General features: G+C 32.8%; 4 protein-coding genes across 4 annotated transcripts; 2 read left to right on the top strand and 2 right to left on the bottom strand.

Moving 5' to 3' along the window:
* Positions 1-5,307: 5,307 nt before the first annotated feature.
* On the bottom strand, positions 5,308-8,594 carry LOC129796833 (TBC1 domain family member whacked). The gene is made up of 4 exons (XM_055838948.1): positions 8,393-8,594; positions 6,667-7,169; positions 6,439-6,588; positions 5,308-6,375 (listed from the first exon to the last, which is right to left on the bottom strand). The coding sequence occupies exons 2-4, from the start codon at positions 7,164-7,166 to the stop codon at positions 5,913-5,915; spliced, it is 1,113 nt and encodes a 370-aa protein (XP_055694923.1). The 5' UTR covers positions 7,167-7,169; positions 8,393-8,594; the 3' UTR covers positions 5,308-5,912.
* A 254-nt stretch (positions 8,595-8,848) lies between these two features.
* On the top strand, positions 8,849-10,416 carry LOC129796825 (short-chain specific acyl-CoA dehydrogenase, mitochondrial). The gene is made up of 2 exons (XM_055838928.1): positions 8,849-8,994; positions 9,071-10,416. Exons 1-2 carry the CDS (start codon positions 8,967-8,969, stop codon positions 10,249-10,251), a joined length of 1,209 nt encoding a protein of 402 aa, XP_055694903.1. The 5' UTR covers positions 8,849-8,966; the 3' UTR covers positions 10,252-10,416.
* A 643-nt stretch (positions 10,417-11,059) lies between these two features.
* Positions 11,060-14,790, top strand: LOC129796776 (uncharacterized). The gene is made up of 6 exons (XM_055838853.1): positions 11,060-11,187; positions 11,268-11,502; positions 11,594-11,833; positions 11,895-11,989; positions 12,062-13,762; positions 13,846-14,790. Exons 1-6 carry the CDS (start codon positions 11,180-11,182, stop codon positions 14,012-14,014), a joined length of 2,448 nt encoding a protein of 815 aa, XP_055694828.1. The 5' UTR covers positions 11,060-11,179; the 3' UTR covers positions 14,015-14,790.
* On the bottom strand, positions 13,746-17,189 carry LOC129796811 (protein singed wings 2). Its single transcript, XM_055838903.1, has 4 exons — positions 16,866-17,189; positions 16,093-16,547; positions 15,684-16,024; positions 13,746-15,610 (listed from the first exon to the last, which is right to left on the bottom strand). The coding sequence occupies exons 1-4, from the start codon at positions 16,919-16,921 to the stop codon at positions 15,068-15,070; spliced, it is 1,395 nt and encodes a 464-aa protein (XP_055694878.1). The 5' UTR covers positions 16,922-17,189; the 3' UTR covers positions 13,746-15,067.
* Positions 17,190-17,273: the final 84 nt, after the last annotated feature.

The following is a 17,273-nucleotide window of genomic DNA, read 5'->3' as shown; positions in this document are numbered from 1 at the left end:
ATTTAGTTATCGACTAAAGGGATTAAAATTTCGGCCTTTGCTTAAATAACCGTAATGTGGGCAATGTTAAAAAAATTTAAAAGGAAGATATTTTTTGGTTCTAAACCTAACTGGAATTTCTATACAAAAAAAATTGAGGAACTCGACATAAGGAACTTTTCTGATCACGATTGCCCTTCGGCGGCGACGAGGTAAGGAACTTTTCTATATATTATAAAATTGAACCTTAACAATAGGATCGTTCAATCATCTGAATTTCCGAAATTTCTTATTTTTGGGCAGTATAAGGTACCTTCTAGCTGTGATCAGATCTATCAAAACCGGATCAGAATCTACCAAGAGAGGCTACAAAAATAATTTGAGATCTAGAATTTTTAGTTTATTAAGACAGAATTTTCAAATACTTTATAGATGCAAAAATTCCTGATATAGAGCCACATTATTGTGCCAACACAATGTTCTGTTAATCTAGAAAAATATCCTTTATCCATAAATTTTTGTTGTTAAATTGGCTTAAACTATCAAATTAGTTTTAATTGGCTATAAAAGCCCTGATAAAAACTTCAATATATCCAAACATCCATTGAAAATTGTTTGTTGTTGTTAATTTTTCTTATTAGAATGTTAAAAAAAATGTAGAAAATTTTTAACCCATGCTAACGAGGTCATAGATCTGCCGTACCTAGGACCTTCATTTCCTAGAATTTGACTTATAAGCCTATAAGAAATATAATTCCTGAAAAAAAAAAAATTTAGCCCCCATGGGGGCGTCGGTAGACACCGTATGATATATCATACGTTTAACGAAAGGGGGATGAAAAAGTCTAATTTTTTCTCAGTGTTGACACAGAAAATTTAATTTATTTAAATGCATAAAATACATAATTTATGTTGAAATTAAGTATTCTGGCTAGATTTTGGACCAGAATTAATTAATTGATCCATTACAAGTCCAATCCTTGGGTTTCACAATCAACTTACCGCGTTCTTGTAGGGTTCTAGCTCTAAGAATATAGGAACAGAACTTGTCGTGATTACCACAGTTATTCTCATCGCAAACAGTTGCGTAGCCAGGAAGTAAAATAACCATCTTATGTTGCATGGTTTGCTCTAGGACGGAGACTTCTTGTGAATATGCTGACAAGTCTCCGGACAGAGCCTGATGTATTATCCTTCTTCGTTCTCAGACCTACAAAAATCAAAATTTTTCCTATAATTTTCATATTTCCTGGTATTAGATACTTCTTAATACTTACGATGTATCTGATTTAGCACTTCCTGGCATTCCTTTTCACTGCAATCTATATTTTTATTCCCAAATCCTTAGATCTTCCCTCACAAAAATAAACTCGCACTATAACCTAAAAAGTATCTCAATTCAACCAACGTATGATATATCATACGCAGATGTTTATTACGTAAAATATTGAATAATTTGCGGCCGGAGACGGATATTTTGGTTAATTCACAAAGTTTTATTAATAAATAAGAGATTTTCCACAAAATATTGCAGAGAAAAAGTGAACTGTCACTTAAAATACACACATTTCGGTTCCCGGACAACTTTGCAATTGGATACACTTAAATTTTTGTCAAAAAATAACATTATTTTATGTTTTTGACACCCAAGAAAATTAATATAAAGAGTTAAGGGTTTATAAAAGTGGAAAACACTAACCCGGAAGGTAATTTTTGCGAATTCGCGTCATATAAATTAATCAAAAATTACCAATTTTGCGTATGATATATCATACAAAGAGTGAGGATGGGTTAAGCTGATCTAACCTTTCAAGATATTGAACTGGAGGAAATTCCACGTTAAGGACATACCTACATACTAACAGCTCTAACTTCCAGCCATTACAGCATTAAAAGGAAAGGTATTTAAAGTTAGATTGGTTGTATTAATGGCTCAGAAAATATTAGTTGGTGTTCCACTTCGTGGCCAACACCAAGTATTGTAATCGTCGGAAAAATCGACCCCCTCAGTTCGGGCTCAAACTTGGTATGAGCACGTTTTAGACATCCCACATTTCGAAAATGGTGGTGGAAAATTTTTGATCCGGCCGGCCTGCCGGTTGTCCTGCCGGTTATCCTGCCGGTTATCCTGCCGGTGGTCGTCATTTTGTCTTATAACTCGAGAACGGCAAGAGATAGAGACTTCGGATTTGAAGTTTTCTATAGAAATGTGGGTGAAAAATTTCATTTTTTCGCATTTTAAAAATCCAAGATGGCCGACGTCCGCCATTTTGAAACATCGTCTACAGGTTCCCTTGTAGCTAGAGGTCTAAAATTATAGTATGTTGTAGAGCTCAGTGAGACGTTTCCATCAATAATTCATACGTGACAATCGGTCAAGCCGTTTAGCAAATATGGCGTTCTAAAGCAAAAAGTGTTTTTTCGATATAACTCGAGAACGGCTTGACCGATTTTGACCATCTTGGTATCAAATGAAAGGTATTGAGTAGCCCTATAACTGTTTAGAACATTTAAAGTTTCAAAAACACCCGCAAGAGGCGCTAAAAACAAAAACAAAAATTGCCTAACTTTAAGGGGCAATATCTCCGAACATCTGTTATCGTTTTCCTTTAAATTTTGATATGTTGTAGCCTGACTCAATATCTTTCACCAGTCCGAAAATGAAGAAAATCTATGTCGCCGTTTAGAAGATATAGCCATTTGAAAAATTCTTGAATTTGAAAAGTTCTAAGAGTCATATCTCCTGAACGGCTTGACCGATTTTGCCCATCTTAGTATCAAATTAAAGGTTTTGCAATTCTCTACAACTTTCTAGAACATCAGAAACCTCTAAAACCATTTCTTCGGGACAAAAAATGCCAAAAACTGTTTTGGTAAAACAAAAATCCACCATTTTGTGTTCTGGAGGTAACCTTGAAAATTATTGAAATTTATGTCAATTTATAGCCTGTTTTAATATCTTTCCAAAACTAGTCAAGAAATTTCTGTAGGTCTTATAGAACCAGAGATATGACCATTTTTATCCATCAAATTGCCGAATTTTACAAAAAAATCAAATTTATCTTCTAATTCGACTCACAAATCGCATTACAACGCATAAACAAACTTCTACACGTTGTGGGACACCAACCCTTATAACTGGACGCGTTATGATTGACTTTCTATTTGGTTTTATTCAAATTCTTTAAAAGAATTTGAAATGAAAAACCTTTAAAAATTTTCCTATAATGTTAATAATCAAAATTTTAATTCTTGGATGCTTGACAAAGTCAAATTGAAAATGTTAAAAATACACGAGATTCCCTACAAATCAAATCCTTTTTTTAATTTTTTTTCTAATCTATTCAAATTCTACGAGAAAGAATGAGCATTCTAGACCCCAGAACGTTCTATGTAAACGAGAATAGTGATAAAGACATTTTTCATTGTGTAGGAGATTCGCGTACATATCCGCTGTGGAATATCAACTAATTAATGACTTTAATATTAGATATCTTTTTAGTTCTATTTACCTGGAATGTACGCTGTGAAATAAAAAAGAAACTGAGCTATTTCGCTTTACGGTGGTTAGAGAAAACAGACACTTGCATACGAGAAAATTCTCATCATCTAATTGAACTTTCTTCAAATGCAAAATATAAAAGGAAAAGGATAAAATAATTGGGCAAAAAGGAAACTTAATTATAGGTTAAATAATAATTTAAAAAAAAAATCGTTAAATTATTGCTCGTAGGTTCGACACTTTGTAAATAAAATTACATTACATTACAATAAGAATAGTAAATGTAATATATTTATAATTAAATTTATCTTTAAGTATAACTAACTTATTGTTCATATTACATGTAAAAATTACAGAAATAAAAAAAGTATTACCAAAAAAAAGAGAAATAAAAGATGCATAAGAAATAGTGTAATTTAATTTCTTTTTATTAATGCCAACAAAAGCCCTTCTTGGAATTTTATTGTATTAAAAATAGTATACAAAGGATGCCGTATATTGTACAGAGCTTTTTGCGTCATAATCATCCACCATCCCCTGACTTATTTTTTAATTAGAAATTCAAGAAGCAGCTTTAACGCCTTAATACCTTAAAAAGTTTCGAAAATTCAATCTGCGTGTTGTGAATCCGCCTACACTACTCAAGGTAGGTATGATTTATTTTTCTGATAAAAAAGGCATTCAACAATTATGTATTGTACACCGCGTGATGTACATAAACATACAGACAATGACTTCGATGGGAGTTTTGTAAGAAAATATTTGGATTTTAGTTATTCCCAAAGTACACAATGTTATGTATTAAAATGTACATTGTAAAAGAGATTTTGTAATTAAACAAATTTAGTTGGATAAATCGTTGTCGACGTTTAATATGAATCCATATTAGATGTGCTCTGTGAGTAGGATAAAATGTCGTTATGATAGGGACATATTAAATCCCATTATTTCTGCATATTTTATCATTTATGCGTCGCTTATTAACGTTGAATGTAAAATGTTTCAAATGAATTGCTTAATTGGAATTGTAAATTCATTATTACAGCTTTTATTATGTCGGGATAAATATTTATATTATGGATATATATTTTGTGTTATGCTAGAGAGGAAACGAAGAAATCTTATGTAGGTATCATTATAGTTCTTAAAGCTCATTATTGTTTTTGAGCGTACAATGCCCCTTTAAACTTAATGGTTGTAAGTTGTTTGATAAATAAACGTTTATTTATTTTCGTGATTCTAACTTTTTTTTCGAATGTACGTAAAATCAAAGGATTATTCGTTTCGATGTTTAAAAACACTATTAAAAAAAACTATGCAAATTATTCTTTCGCGTAAATCTCTTATAAAAATTAAATAGAATTGAATAACGATTCGCTAAAAATACGTCTAATTTTCAAAGGATCAGTTAAGCGAAAAAGGAAAAAAAAATGCCCAAAAATGACAGCAATTACGTCACTTTTGTATTTTTTGTCTCTTTCAATATTATCTGTATTATATTAATTAATGCGTTTATATTAATGCTTTTAAGGAGATTTTTGACTGGAATTCTTATGCTTCTTGCACTGAATTGAAAGGAAGATGAAAAACACAATAGTGACGTCATTATTAGCATTTTTTAGAAAAATCCACCCCTGCTTTTCCTAGCTGACTCTAAAAAAAAGCAATGCTTCTTTAGTGATTTATTTTTCTTTTTCTTGATTTTCTACAAAATTACACAAATTCTGATTGTTTTCCGAATCAATAAGGTTTTTATAATACAAAGAGGGTAAACTCCTTATTTTTACACTGAAAAAAAAATCAATATTTCAAATAAAAAAAAATTCTTTCATTCACTATAATTTATTTAGACAAAAAATTTGACAAAAAGACGTTATAAATCTGTTTAATTTTTATTTTATTATCTACCAAAAAACAGTAAATTTTGTATTATCCGTAAAAATTGTGATTTATTTATGTACAGTACATCCTTCCACGAGCCATAAATTCTTGGTATAACGCAATATTATGACTATTAATTCATTTTTTAATACTTCAAAACAATTAAAAATGTGTTGCTAAATTGGTGATTACGGATTTTATTTCACATCAAGAATTCGAATTAACAATAAAATGTAATTTTATAGATTGAAAATATTTAAAAAAAAAAATGATTTTAAATTATTTTTATAGACTTAGAATAGCGACAATTGTTAGGAATATATAATATTTTTTATGTATAAAAATCTCACCATTTGGAATCAACAATCAAAAGAAAAAAAATTCTATATTGCGAAGGTTTTTTTTGAAGCTTAAAAAATCATTTAATATTGATTTTATCTTCATTTTTTTGCACTGTAAAATTTGATATTGAGCACAAATGGTGAAAGTGTTAATTGTTGCAAATTAGAATACGTTCAAAAACTTACTTCTTTGCGAAGAAAATGTAAAACTACGAACTTTTACCTCTTCGACGTAGTTCAGCTTGCCTCTGGTGTTCCCTTTCGAAATCTTCACGGGATAAATTTAAATTTAATACATGGTGCATCATAAAATTTTCCTCGAGAACTTTTTCTGGTGGTGATCGTAGCACTTCAAGTGTCTCACATAGATCATTGCAGACCTTCCTAATACTTCGTGGTCCTAAGCTTGCACCCAAAATTACTAGGGCAACCTTGAAGAGTATCTTAATACCCTCACACAGGAAGCAATCCCACACTCTTAGCAGTGTATCCCAGGGGAGTGTCCTCGTCATTGCACATAGAAACCAATCGGTCATGAAGAGCAATGGCTCAACTTTATGCTTCTGTAGATGGCGATAAACATTCGGGGAGGTTTTCTTTACAAGTGCCATCAACATGCCGGCATCTCTCTGAAGCATCTCCATACCAGGTTTGAAGTAGTCCTTTAAATACCTATAAAGCACAAAGAATTTATTTAGCTAAATTGGTTAATTTTTGATAATTTATTTAACATACTTATCGCAAACACTGACGAAACACCAGAAAGCTTGCTCGGCGGGTAAGAACATTAAAAGGAATGCAGCTATGGGAGCTTGTGCTTGACAATATCCAATTTGTGGATTGAATATTGAGTATGCTTTTAGAACATTGAACAGCTCTATTCGCCTGTAGGGGATTAATATTGGAAAATTCTCAAATGGTAAATTCTTTTATGCAGGGTGTGGATAAATTAAAATTTCATACCCAGGTTTCTCCTCATCGAGGAACATTTCGTGGAAAGGAAATTGTCTGTGCTGATCTTTTCGTATTTCCTCAATATATTGCTGATTTCCCGGCATTTTCAGAAGCTCCTCATACAAATTTGGGTATTTTTCGTGCAAAAGATGCGCACCTGAGAGATAAAACCACGCTCGTGGCCGCACTGATGCTGGAATTCCTTTACGACACCTCTCCCGGACTTTTTTGTAATTCTTCGCCATGTACTCCCTCCATATGTCCATCATGTGCAACCATTTCTTTTCTCTGGCCAAAATCTGTGACCGTGGAAGGGGTGCTTTTGGTTTATCGGTAAACTGAACACCCCCATAAAAGCCATGCCTATCCGGACAGCTCGATAGTGCGCTCACGGTGGAGCATACGGATATTGTATCCGGTGCTGAACGCGGGGATGTTGCCATTTTATTGCTTGTTGAAATGCTCGATAATGTATCCGAGACAGCTGAAGGATGGGGTGATGTAGCCATATTCTACGATAAGAAAATATTCTATAAAATATGATTTGGAAAGAAAAATCAAAAGTTTGCGGAATAAATTGAGCATCAATTGAGCTGGAATTGAGCATTAATTGGACTTGAATTAAACATTAATTTTAAGAGACGTGGGTAGAATTTATTAAATTAAAAATCTTTAGAATTCCTTGGGTTAAGCTTCGAAGTTTTCCAAGAAATTTAAGTTCAAATATTACCCATTCTAAAACGGAATTAAAGTTAGCATTGCATTCTTTGTTTTAAAATTTTTTTATGTGCGGCATTTTAAAATCATTTTTTTAGAATTAAACATTCCAAAGTTCTGATATCTCAGACGATAGAACGAGTGTCTAGAACCCGCGATGTTTTAACAGAATTTAGAAAAATTTATTTTTTTAGAGATATTCCAGGAATTTTCCTTATATTGCAACATCTTGTTTAGATGTATTGTTCTGTCGTCCCTACGAATTTCTTCCGACATTCAGAACAAAGGATTTAAGTAATCCTCAAATCAGCAGGAAACGTTTTTGGAAAGCATAAATATGCTGTCTTCTTCTTTATTTCCGTCTTGAACAAATTCAACAATCTTAATCAACCATTGAAAAAGCTTTATTGAAAGCTACACAGTGTTTTGAAAGCTCTGGGAAAAATCATCATTAAAGTGCTTAATTTCGTATTCTCTACGCTCACCGGAGGAATTCCAAAATTTTCCTTTTACAACATAAACATTAGCATATTTTCACCTACACAGGTATGTCATCAATAGATTGAATATTAATTATATATTAAATCCCCATAAAAAGAATTTCTACGGATTTTAGTATAAGTAGTAAATTATTGCAAAAATTCTCCAATATCAATTCATTAATTCAAAGATCTTTCGCTTTGGTCAGAAAAGTCCATGAATTAATTACATCAAATAGGCGGGGGCTCAATCGCAAACATCTCACCTATATGTGCATAATTTTTAACCACAGCGATTTCTCTTACACGGCAGAAGAAAATTCACAATTTGTCGAAAAAAGTAATCAACAAATTTGTGCCATGTGTCATAATTACATGATTGCGATAACGTGCATAGCATAAAAATATAGAGAATTTTAACACCTACAGCTACAAATTAATATTTTTTCTTCAATAATTTTCTTCAATGTCATAATGTAAACATATATGACGTATTTATCTTTTATCTTTTAACATTGATCTAAAAAAAATATTCTTACCTTGGAATTTATTGAAGAAGAAGTAAAGGGTTTGTTTCTCCCTTTTTTTCTTTCAAAATACTTGTTGGATTTAATTGAAAAACAAAGCAAAAAAATAACTCGTATGTTGTATTTTAATTGACAATTTTTTTCTTGCTAAATGACAGATTTAAAAGACTTCAGGAGGAATACCAACCACCCCTTTAAAGAACTCTTATACAGCTACCCAAAAAATTGAAATCCATTGGAAAATCGTCTGATACCTAGCATTTCAATTATTTTAGCATAGCTCGTATTTATGTAAAGGATTATTTCATACCTGGAATTATACCTTTATAAGTGATTCACAGATTTATCTACCTACTTTAGAGAAATATCATTTTATGTTATATTTAATTTTTCTGCCCAAAATTACAGAATTCTGTAAAAATGGGTGAATGAGCTAAATGGAAGTTCCACAGACATTCCATGGCGATTAGTTAAAGGGTATTTGATTGACCTTTGAACCTTTATTTTGACTGATACAATATTAAAAATTCAAGCGGCCAAGGTGCAGACTTTTCCTTCTACGTTTCCTTTTAATTTAGTTTAAAAAATGCTTAACAGAATAATTATCAATAAAGGTGAGTTAAAAATAATTATTTAATTAATTTTACAAATCATATAGTAAAATATATAAATCAAAAAAATTATCTTCAGGATGCCAAAAAATATTTCAGAGAGGTATAGCATCCCTCTCCAGCCTCCCAGAATCACATCAAATGCTCCAGAAGACATGCCGGGATTTTGCAGACAATGAACTTAGACCCAATGCAGCAAAATTTGATCGGGAGCATTTATTTCCAAAAGATCAAATTCGTCAAATGGGTGATCTTGGGTTGATGTGCATTGCTGTTCCGGAAAAATATAATGGCACTGATTTGGATTATTTAGCTTACGCCATTGCCTTGGAGGAAATATCCCGAGGATGTGCCTCCACGGGGGTAATTATGTCTGTGCACAACACCCTGTACCTTGGTCCACTTCTTGGCAATGCAACAGAGGAGCAAAAGGAGAAATATGTGCGTCCATATGCCAATGCTGAGAAAATTGGATGTTTCGCCTTGTCTGAGCCAGGGAATGGATCTGATGCTGGAGCTGCATCAACAATGGCTGTAGCAAAGGGTGACCAATGGGTACTGAATGGAACAAAAGCCTGGATCACCAATGCATTTGAAGCCGATGCTGCAGTTCTCTTTGCCACAACGGATAAAAATCTCAAACATAAAGGAATTTCGGCATTTATCGTACCGAAAGACAGTCCAGGATTTTCCCTTGGGAAGAAGGAAGATAAATTGGGTATTCGTGGTTCATCAACATGTAGTATCATTCTGGAAGACTGTTTAATTCCCAAAGAAAATCTTCTGGGGAAATTGGGCGATGGTTTCAAAATTGCTATGAAAACTCTCGATGCTGGACGCATTGGGATTGCAAGTCAGGCACTTGGAATTGCCCAGGCATCCCTGGAATTGGCCGTGGACTATGCAAATAAACGTACTGCCTTTGGAAAGTCAATTTCAAAGTTGCAGACAATCCAGCATAAAATAGCCGATATGGCCCTTCGTGTGGAATCAGCTCGTCTATTAACATGGCGCGCCGCATGGTTAAAAGACAACGGAAAACCCTATACCAAAGAAGCGGCAATGGCCAAATTGGCCGCCTCTGAAGCAGCAACATTTGTCTCCCATCAATGTATCCAAATATTGGGTGGAATGGGATATGTTGCTGATATGCCAGCTGAACGGCATTATCGTGATGCACGTATTACGGAGATTTACGAAGGAACATCAGAGATACAGAGATTAGTTATTGCTGGATCAGTTTTTAAGGAGATGGCATAAAATTGCGCGTTGGGACCTTAATCGAGAAGACTAAAATATTTTTAATGAAGTTTCTTTTGGGTTGGGTAATTCATATAATTTACTTATCATGGATTATAATCAAGAAGAAGTTGTAATGTTTTTATATGAAACTTTCATAATTCTTAATAAAATCTTATTTCTTTATAGGTTTTTTTTTTATAAATCTCCTTGGAAAGTTTTCATTACGTAAATATGAAATATTAGCCTAATTAGTCTAATAGAGAAGGTAATAACAATTTTATTACATTAATAAATCATCCTAAATGTAACATCTTTAGCAAAAAATCTTGATCAAATTTTAAAGGAAACCCCTCTAACGACTTTTTGGTTCTAGCTATAAGAAAGGGTAAGTCTGTGATCTTTATGATCATTACATGTTAAAAAAAAAACAGAGCTTTATAAATCAAACCTAAATCTAAGAAAAATTTACATAAAACATATTAGAAAACCGTTTTTATGCGGAGGGAAATTTAAAAGAAAAAAATGTGGTGAGTATGCGCATAATATGTGGAAACTAATTGAATCGTCGAGTTCGAAAAGAACACAACTCTATGTTTTATTCTAATTTCTTCCACTTAAGCATATTTTTATGCTCTTAAAAATTATCATACCGAAAGAAAATCATTGTATTAAATAATTAATTTAATAAAGGAACACTTTAGTAAATTTTGGTTTTTATTTACCAAAGAAATAAAGAAGAAATCCATTTAAATTCATACAAAATTTTCTTTGACCCCTCTGACAGGAGCTATGACCTTTTCGAAGTGTATGATTCATTTATTCTTATGCTTGACATTCCCGTAATGGCGAGGGTGTTGAGTTTCAGTGCTTAATGGAAAATTTGCATTGAGAATAAAAGGAAAAAAGGGAATTCATTTACATTTTCTACTAAATCGGAAGCATTGTAATGTCCAAGTAAGTTTAAATATTTAATAGAAATTGTAAAAATTAATTTAATTGAATATGTGTGATATTGATTGAATTTTACATTACAGGGAAGTGATAATAGTTTTCGTGTATGATAAGGAAAAATGTCAAGATGAAGCTGATGATCCAATTAGTGCTGTATCCTATTTTCATCCCACATGGGTATCAGATACCCAAAAGCTCACACTTTGCGGTCAGTTAATGGGGGTTTCGCGATTTTTGGAACTTAATTTCCATCAACCCAGCATTATTAGTCTCGAAAATGGGAAATTTGTTATCAAGGACTTTGGGCGATTTCTTTTGGTAAGTACCTACCTAATTAGCCTGATTTACCTGATTAAATGATCTGTGAAACTTACGGGAATTAATTCAAAATATTTTTATTTTATTTAAGGCATTTGGAACTGATCGAAATGTGTCTGACTCAATTTTAGAGCATAAAGCTAAATTACTCACATCCTTAATAAGATTATTTCATCGAGATATTGAAAATATTTATGAGCAATGCATGCAAATTTCTGGGCAGTACAGAAATTTCTGTACAAAGCTCTATTACATCCTTGAAACCTATATATCAACAATACAGTATACTGGGAATATTTTTCAAAATGTCTCCATCTTAAAACTCCCAACGGTGAGTTTTTGAATAAAGGATTTGAAAAAATTCAAATTTTAACTGATTCTTAATTTTTTAGAGTGGCAGCAACATCTTTCTTGACGCCATTCAGACATTGCAGTGCTGCCAGCAGAGTAAAGGAGTTTTAGGAGGAGCAATTCTCTATCACAACAAGTGAGATTCGTTATTAAAAATAAATATTAAAAAAAATAGAAAAATTATAAAAACATTAAAATAATTTTTCAGAGTTGTTGCAACCCAACTCTCACCGTCACTTTCAAAAAGAATTATATCAACCGACCCATATCGCATTAAGTCAACCGCCGAAGGGATAACCGTAGGATTCCACGTTCCTGTGGGTGTTCAATTGATAAAATTGTACATTTCCTCAATTGAGTACATGCGTTTGCGTCAGGAAGCGACACGAGCACAAAAATCTCTTGCTCAAATTGGGAATTTAACAACATTTTCAGCTCAAATTAAGCGAAAAATTAAGCGTGATAAATCAATTATTTTCTCCCACATTCCCGAGGAGGAAGTTTTGCCCAGCAGTGGCAATGTGAATGTGGAGGAAGTACTGCCGAAACCCATTAAATCACGTCCAACACATTTGCCATTGCGTTTTAAGAATGTCTCAAGTAAAGAAATTCCCGAATCGGGAATTAATTCCATCACATTTAGCGACACAGATAGTTTTCCGCAATTTATCGGGAAGACGAGTGTCTGTTCGACACCTATTGCTGAAAATAAGGTCCTCGTTGGGAGTATAATGCCAATCTGTGCCAACAGAAGTATGATGGGGATGCAGAAGAATGTTGAGGAAGACGCACGCTTTAAGCAGAAGACAACAGAAATAAAATTATTGAATTTTCTAAAGAGACCGGAAATGGAATTTAAAAAATTCAAAAGAAGATTTTCAATGCGTACACTTCAGCAAACTCTTACACCAATTTATGTTCAGTTTATGGGGAATGATGCAAAGGATAGTTGTAAGAAACAACGATCCCTAACTATTACAGATCCAAATTATCCTGTTTTCAATGATGATGGCTACCCTATATCGAAATACCTTTATGATAGTTATGTATCCAATGAAGATGATGCGAAAAAGGATGAAGAGCTTGCAGACGTTACTGTGGAAAGTTTAAAAATTGACGGTTTTGAGTATGAAGCCGTAATAAAGGAGGGTACACCAAAGAGGCAAAGATCAAATCTTGAGGAGGAAAATGAACTGAAATCAAATATTAACAATTCCAAAAGAATTCCAGGAGATATCGTTGAAAAACGCAAAGGATTAAGTTTGCCCCTAAAATCCCTATCAATGGATTCAAAGGTCCCAAATACAAATACCACCAATTCTAATTCAGAAGCACTAATGAGACACAAAGCAAAACTTTCTGGTATCCCCTTGACTCCGCTAATGTCCAAATTGAGTATTTTGGCAGCAGATGATGAGAGATCAAGCGGATTTTCAAGTTGGGATACAACACCCGGATACGCGGATACGTCTATTTTAACGCCAATTGATTTAAATAAAATGGCATTGCGTCGAAAATCTTCCGTTTCGAAGATTGATGATACTGAAGGTAATGAAGAAAGTGAATTGAATTGCCAAAAAGTCGATCTCTTCCTCTGTGGACATCAAAATATGACGATGATTCTCCTTTTGGAGGAAGATAGTGTGCAGAAGAAGGATATTATTCAAGCTATGTGGGAAATATGTATTGCACGCTTGACGAAAATTGAAAATTCTCTTCATAAGATTTTCAACATAAATGTCGATGGGCTTGCGGATAAGAGTGATGGTAATTACAGCTTCATCTGCTTTGATCCCAAATGGGATATTTTGCACAGTGGTGGTCTCTGGACGACTGAAGAGCTCCTTCTCCTTGAAGAAATGCACAATGATTTGAAAATCAACAGCTCATTTACAGAAACAATTATCAGGTAAAATTTAATTTAAGAAAATTATTTTTTTTACAAAATAATTTTTTTAACAAAATAATAATTAATATTTGAATTTATTCTAGATGCGAAGATTCTATTCTATATGGCTATCAATGTGGAGATATGAATATTTTTTACAAACAACCAGTACTTGCCCACAAAGGTCTTCCACCTCCGGCAGATGCAATGGGAAATATTTCTTTGATTGCAAAAAAACGACTTGAACGTGATCATTCTGTTATTTTACTCTAAATAGTTTATATTTAATTATTTTATTGACATTTATTTATTTTTATATTTTATTTATTCAAAATGCTCATTATTCTGGGAAAAAATTGTTTTTTTTTTTAATTAAAGGGGCTTGAAAATTAAAAAAAAAATAAAAATTAGAAAAGGTCGTAATAGAAAACAACCTATGCTCAGACTCTGGTATAATAACATAGTTATATACAGGTAGCATGCATTATGTTTTTTTTTAATTTACAAAATCTATAATCATATCTGTGAAAAACTCATAAAGAAAAGCAAGAGATTATACTTAAGAATTCCCGAATATATTTTTTAGTCAAATATCCGTATAGATAGTAGAACAAAAAAAAGTTTTGAGTATTCACATGTTGGACTTAATTTTTTAATCATTATTTTATTCTACAACACATTCCACCCAAAGTCACTACTCCAGTATAACTATTAAAGACGTGTCCTAGTGTAGGTTAGATCCCAAAACTTCTTAGATCCTTGTGTGCAATTTAGGAAATTTCACGCTACAATTTTAATGCACCAAAGTTGTATTCCAGTTTAGCAATTTAGTTTATTTGTAGATCTAGATCATAACTGTTACAGTACTGCTTGTTTTAATTTTTAAATATTAGACAGTTAGCAGCTACTGAATTTTAGGCGAGGAAAATCAATCTGTCTGCTTTGAATAAAATACCAAAATTATTAAATAAAAATATTATGTGTATGTTATATACATACATTATGTTGTAATAAATATGTGAAATAAATATATAATACTAAAAAAAAAATCTTTAATACTGAATTTTACTGAAACATTCACAGCAACGATCTCAATTATCCCTTGAGAAGGACATTTTTGCAACTGAGGTCACTAAATTAAATAAATGCCTCAATATTATAATACATTAATTTTAATGTTGGAGGGTGTATAAAAGACCCTTATAGGGGCCTCACTCAGTACGTAGATGATGCAAGCCTTTAGATCCGACTTTACAGCAACAATTTACCGATCTTGTCGTCTTTTCTTTTAATTTCTTAAAAATGTTTACTAAAACAAATAATAAATTAGGGTAGTTTAGTAACTATCCATGGTACCCTTCCGTACCGTTTGTAGTGATAATAGTCAAATGCAAGTTTCCCAAGAACAAGGATAATCAGGCTAGCTAGAATGCCATTCAACAGCTCAATCGGTTGAATGCGATACTCAGACGGAAGTTTGCATACATCACCGCGGTTTAATGTAATCACAGATGTGCGGAAATTGCTATCACCCTCAATGTATTTGCACGTAATATTAGTGTAGTCTTTAATAATTGTGTGATACTTCATGAGAAGCTCTTGGAAGTGGGGTGTAAAGACACAATCACATCTCCAGGGGTTTTCACTTAAATGCAATTTTATTGCATTGTGATTCCTTTCCAGTGCATTATCCAAGATGTGACTGGAAAATTTCGTTAGTTTGTTGCCCTTCAAGCTGAAGACACGGAAATTGTTGAGCCATCGTGAAGCCTCCAGGAAGTCTATTGAATGTATTTGGTTGTAGTCAACAAATACGTCGTGTACTTCCAAGTAAATGGGATTTGTCCTTAACATTTCAACGCTGGTGATCTTAAAGTTAAGTAAAAGAAGACATCTATTAGTTAACTATAGTACTATGTAAGTTTTATATGTAAAAGGATACCTTATTGTGCGTTATATGAAGGATCGTCGTGTTCTTTGGCAGAAAATCAGGTAGATCCATAAATCCTCGATGACTACAGTTGACCGTTACCATTGGTATTAGGTACTGTCCATCATCACTGGGTCTTATGTAGTGCAAGACACAGGAACAATTTTTAATGTTGGGATGCCCACATTGCTGTCGCATTTGCAATTTGAAGTCCATTACAGCTAGGAGGGGTCTTCCTGAATACTTAAAATCCACACAACGCATCAATTCTCTGTCTGCCACCCTCTGACCACGACCATTCTCATCATAAGTCAGCAACCATTTCATATTTCTCGTACAATTCCATTTATTTCCTATTTTTTTTTAAATAAAGAATTTTTTTGTATAAATTTTAATGAAAAAATGCAAAAAAAATTGTTACCTGAGAGGTACATTTTCTTAAATCCACTATTTAGTATCAAAGGTCCCTCCATGTGATCCAAACAATTTCCCCTCAAGTCGAGGTAGCGAAGTGATGGCAATTTCCGAAATAGCGTAGGTCGAGTATAGGCCATTGCTGTATTTGTTACATTAACAATTTCCAAATGCTTCAATTCGGGGAAATCATTGCTGAAGTATGTAAAATTGCTGTAGTTAATTCGGAGCATTTTTAAATTTGTAAATCGCCTGAGGATTTGATAGGGATCAAATGTTTTGTTGGGAAAACGACAAATCCATAAATTTTCCACCATTTTCAGCTTTAAATCCTGAATTGCCTCCAAGTTCCCAGTGCAGTATACCGAATTATCATATTGAGAACAATAATTGTTACTTTCAATATTGGTCTCATTGGTGATTGTGGCGATCCATTCGTCACAGGAGTATTTATGACTGTAACTATTCGGGTAAAAATTAAATTAATTGTTAATTTTGAAAATTGTTCAATTCAAATAAACACTTTTTGCAACTGTTCAGAGAAGTTAAGTAACGCGGAGTAAATGTTTTTCAAAAGTCGCGTTAATTATTTCACACAAAAACCATATTTATTTACTTAATCTGTGACTTCCACAAATTTATTGTCACGGGTTTTCTTTTTTTTTTCAAACCACATATCTACAAATATATGGCATTATGTAGAATGATTTAAAAAAAAAACCTTGTTGGAACCTGAGAAGAATTAGAAGAATGCACAATAAAATTATAAAAGGCTTGTACCTGATTGTTAAATCCACAATGATAAGGAAGATAATTTCACAACAACGCCGTACCATCTTTCGAATCTTTCTCTTGGAAAAAATACATAGAGACTGATGGGAGCATTTCAGAATACAGAAAAATTTTTCGTCACGGAAAATATCGTTGCTCGAACGAATATGCTCGGCAAATGGGGGGAAATCAGGTAAATACTAGCACAATACTACACGGCGAGATGAAAAATTAGTGAGTTTCTCACTTAATATACATGTTAACTGATAACGCGTGACACTGCCGGAGCGAATTGAAGAATTAACAACATGGAATCTTCTCACAATAATAAACCATTATCATTTGCTACAAAATTTATATAAAATAAAAATTATTTATAGATTTCCATTTGAAAAGAAACAGGAATTTCTGCTGAAT

The sequence above is a fragment of the Lutzomyia longipalpis genome, chromosome 1 (assembly GCF_024334085.1).
Source record: "Lutzomyia longipalpis isolate SR_M1_2022 chromosome 1, ASM2433408v1".
NCBI lineage: Eukaryota > Metazoa > Arthropoda > Insecta > Diptera > Psychodidae > Lutzomyia > Lutzomyia longipalpis.
This window is presented reverse-complemented; position numbering and strand designations above follow the sequence as displayed.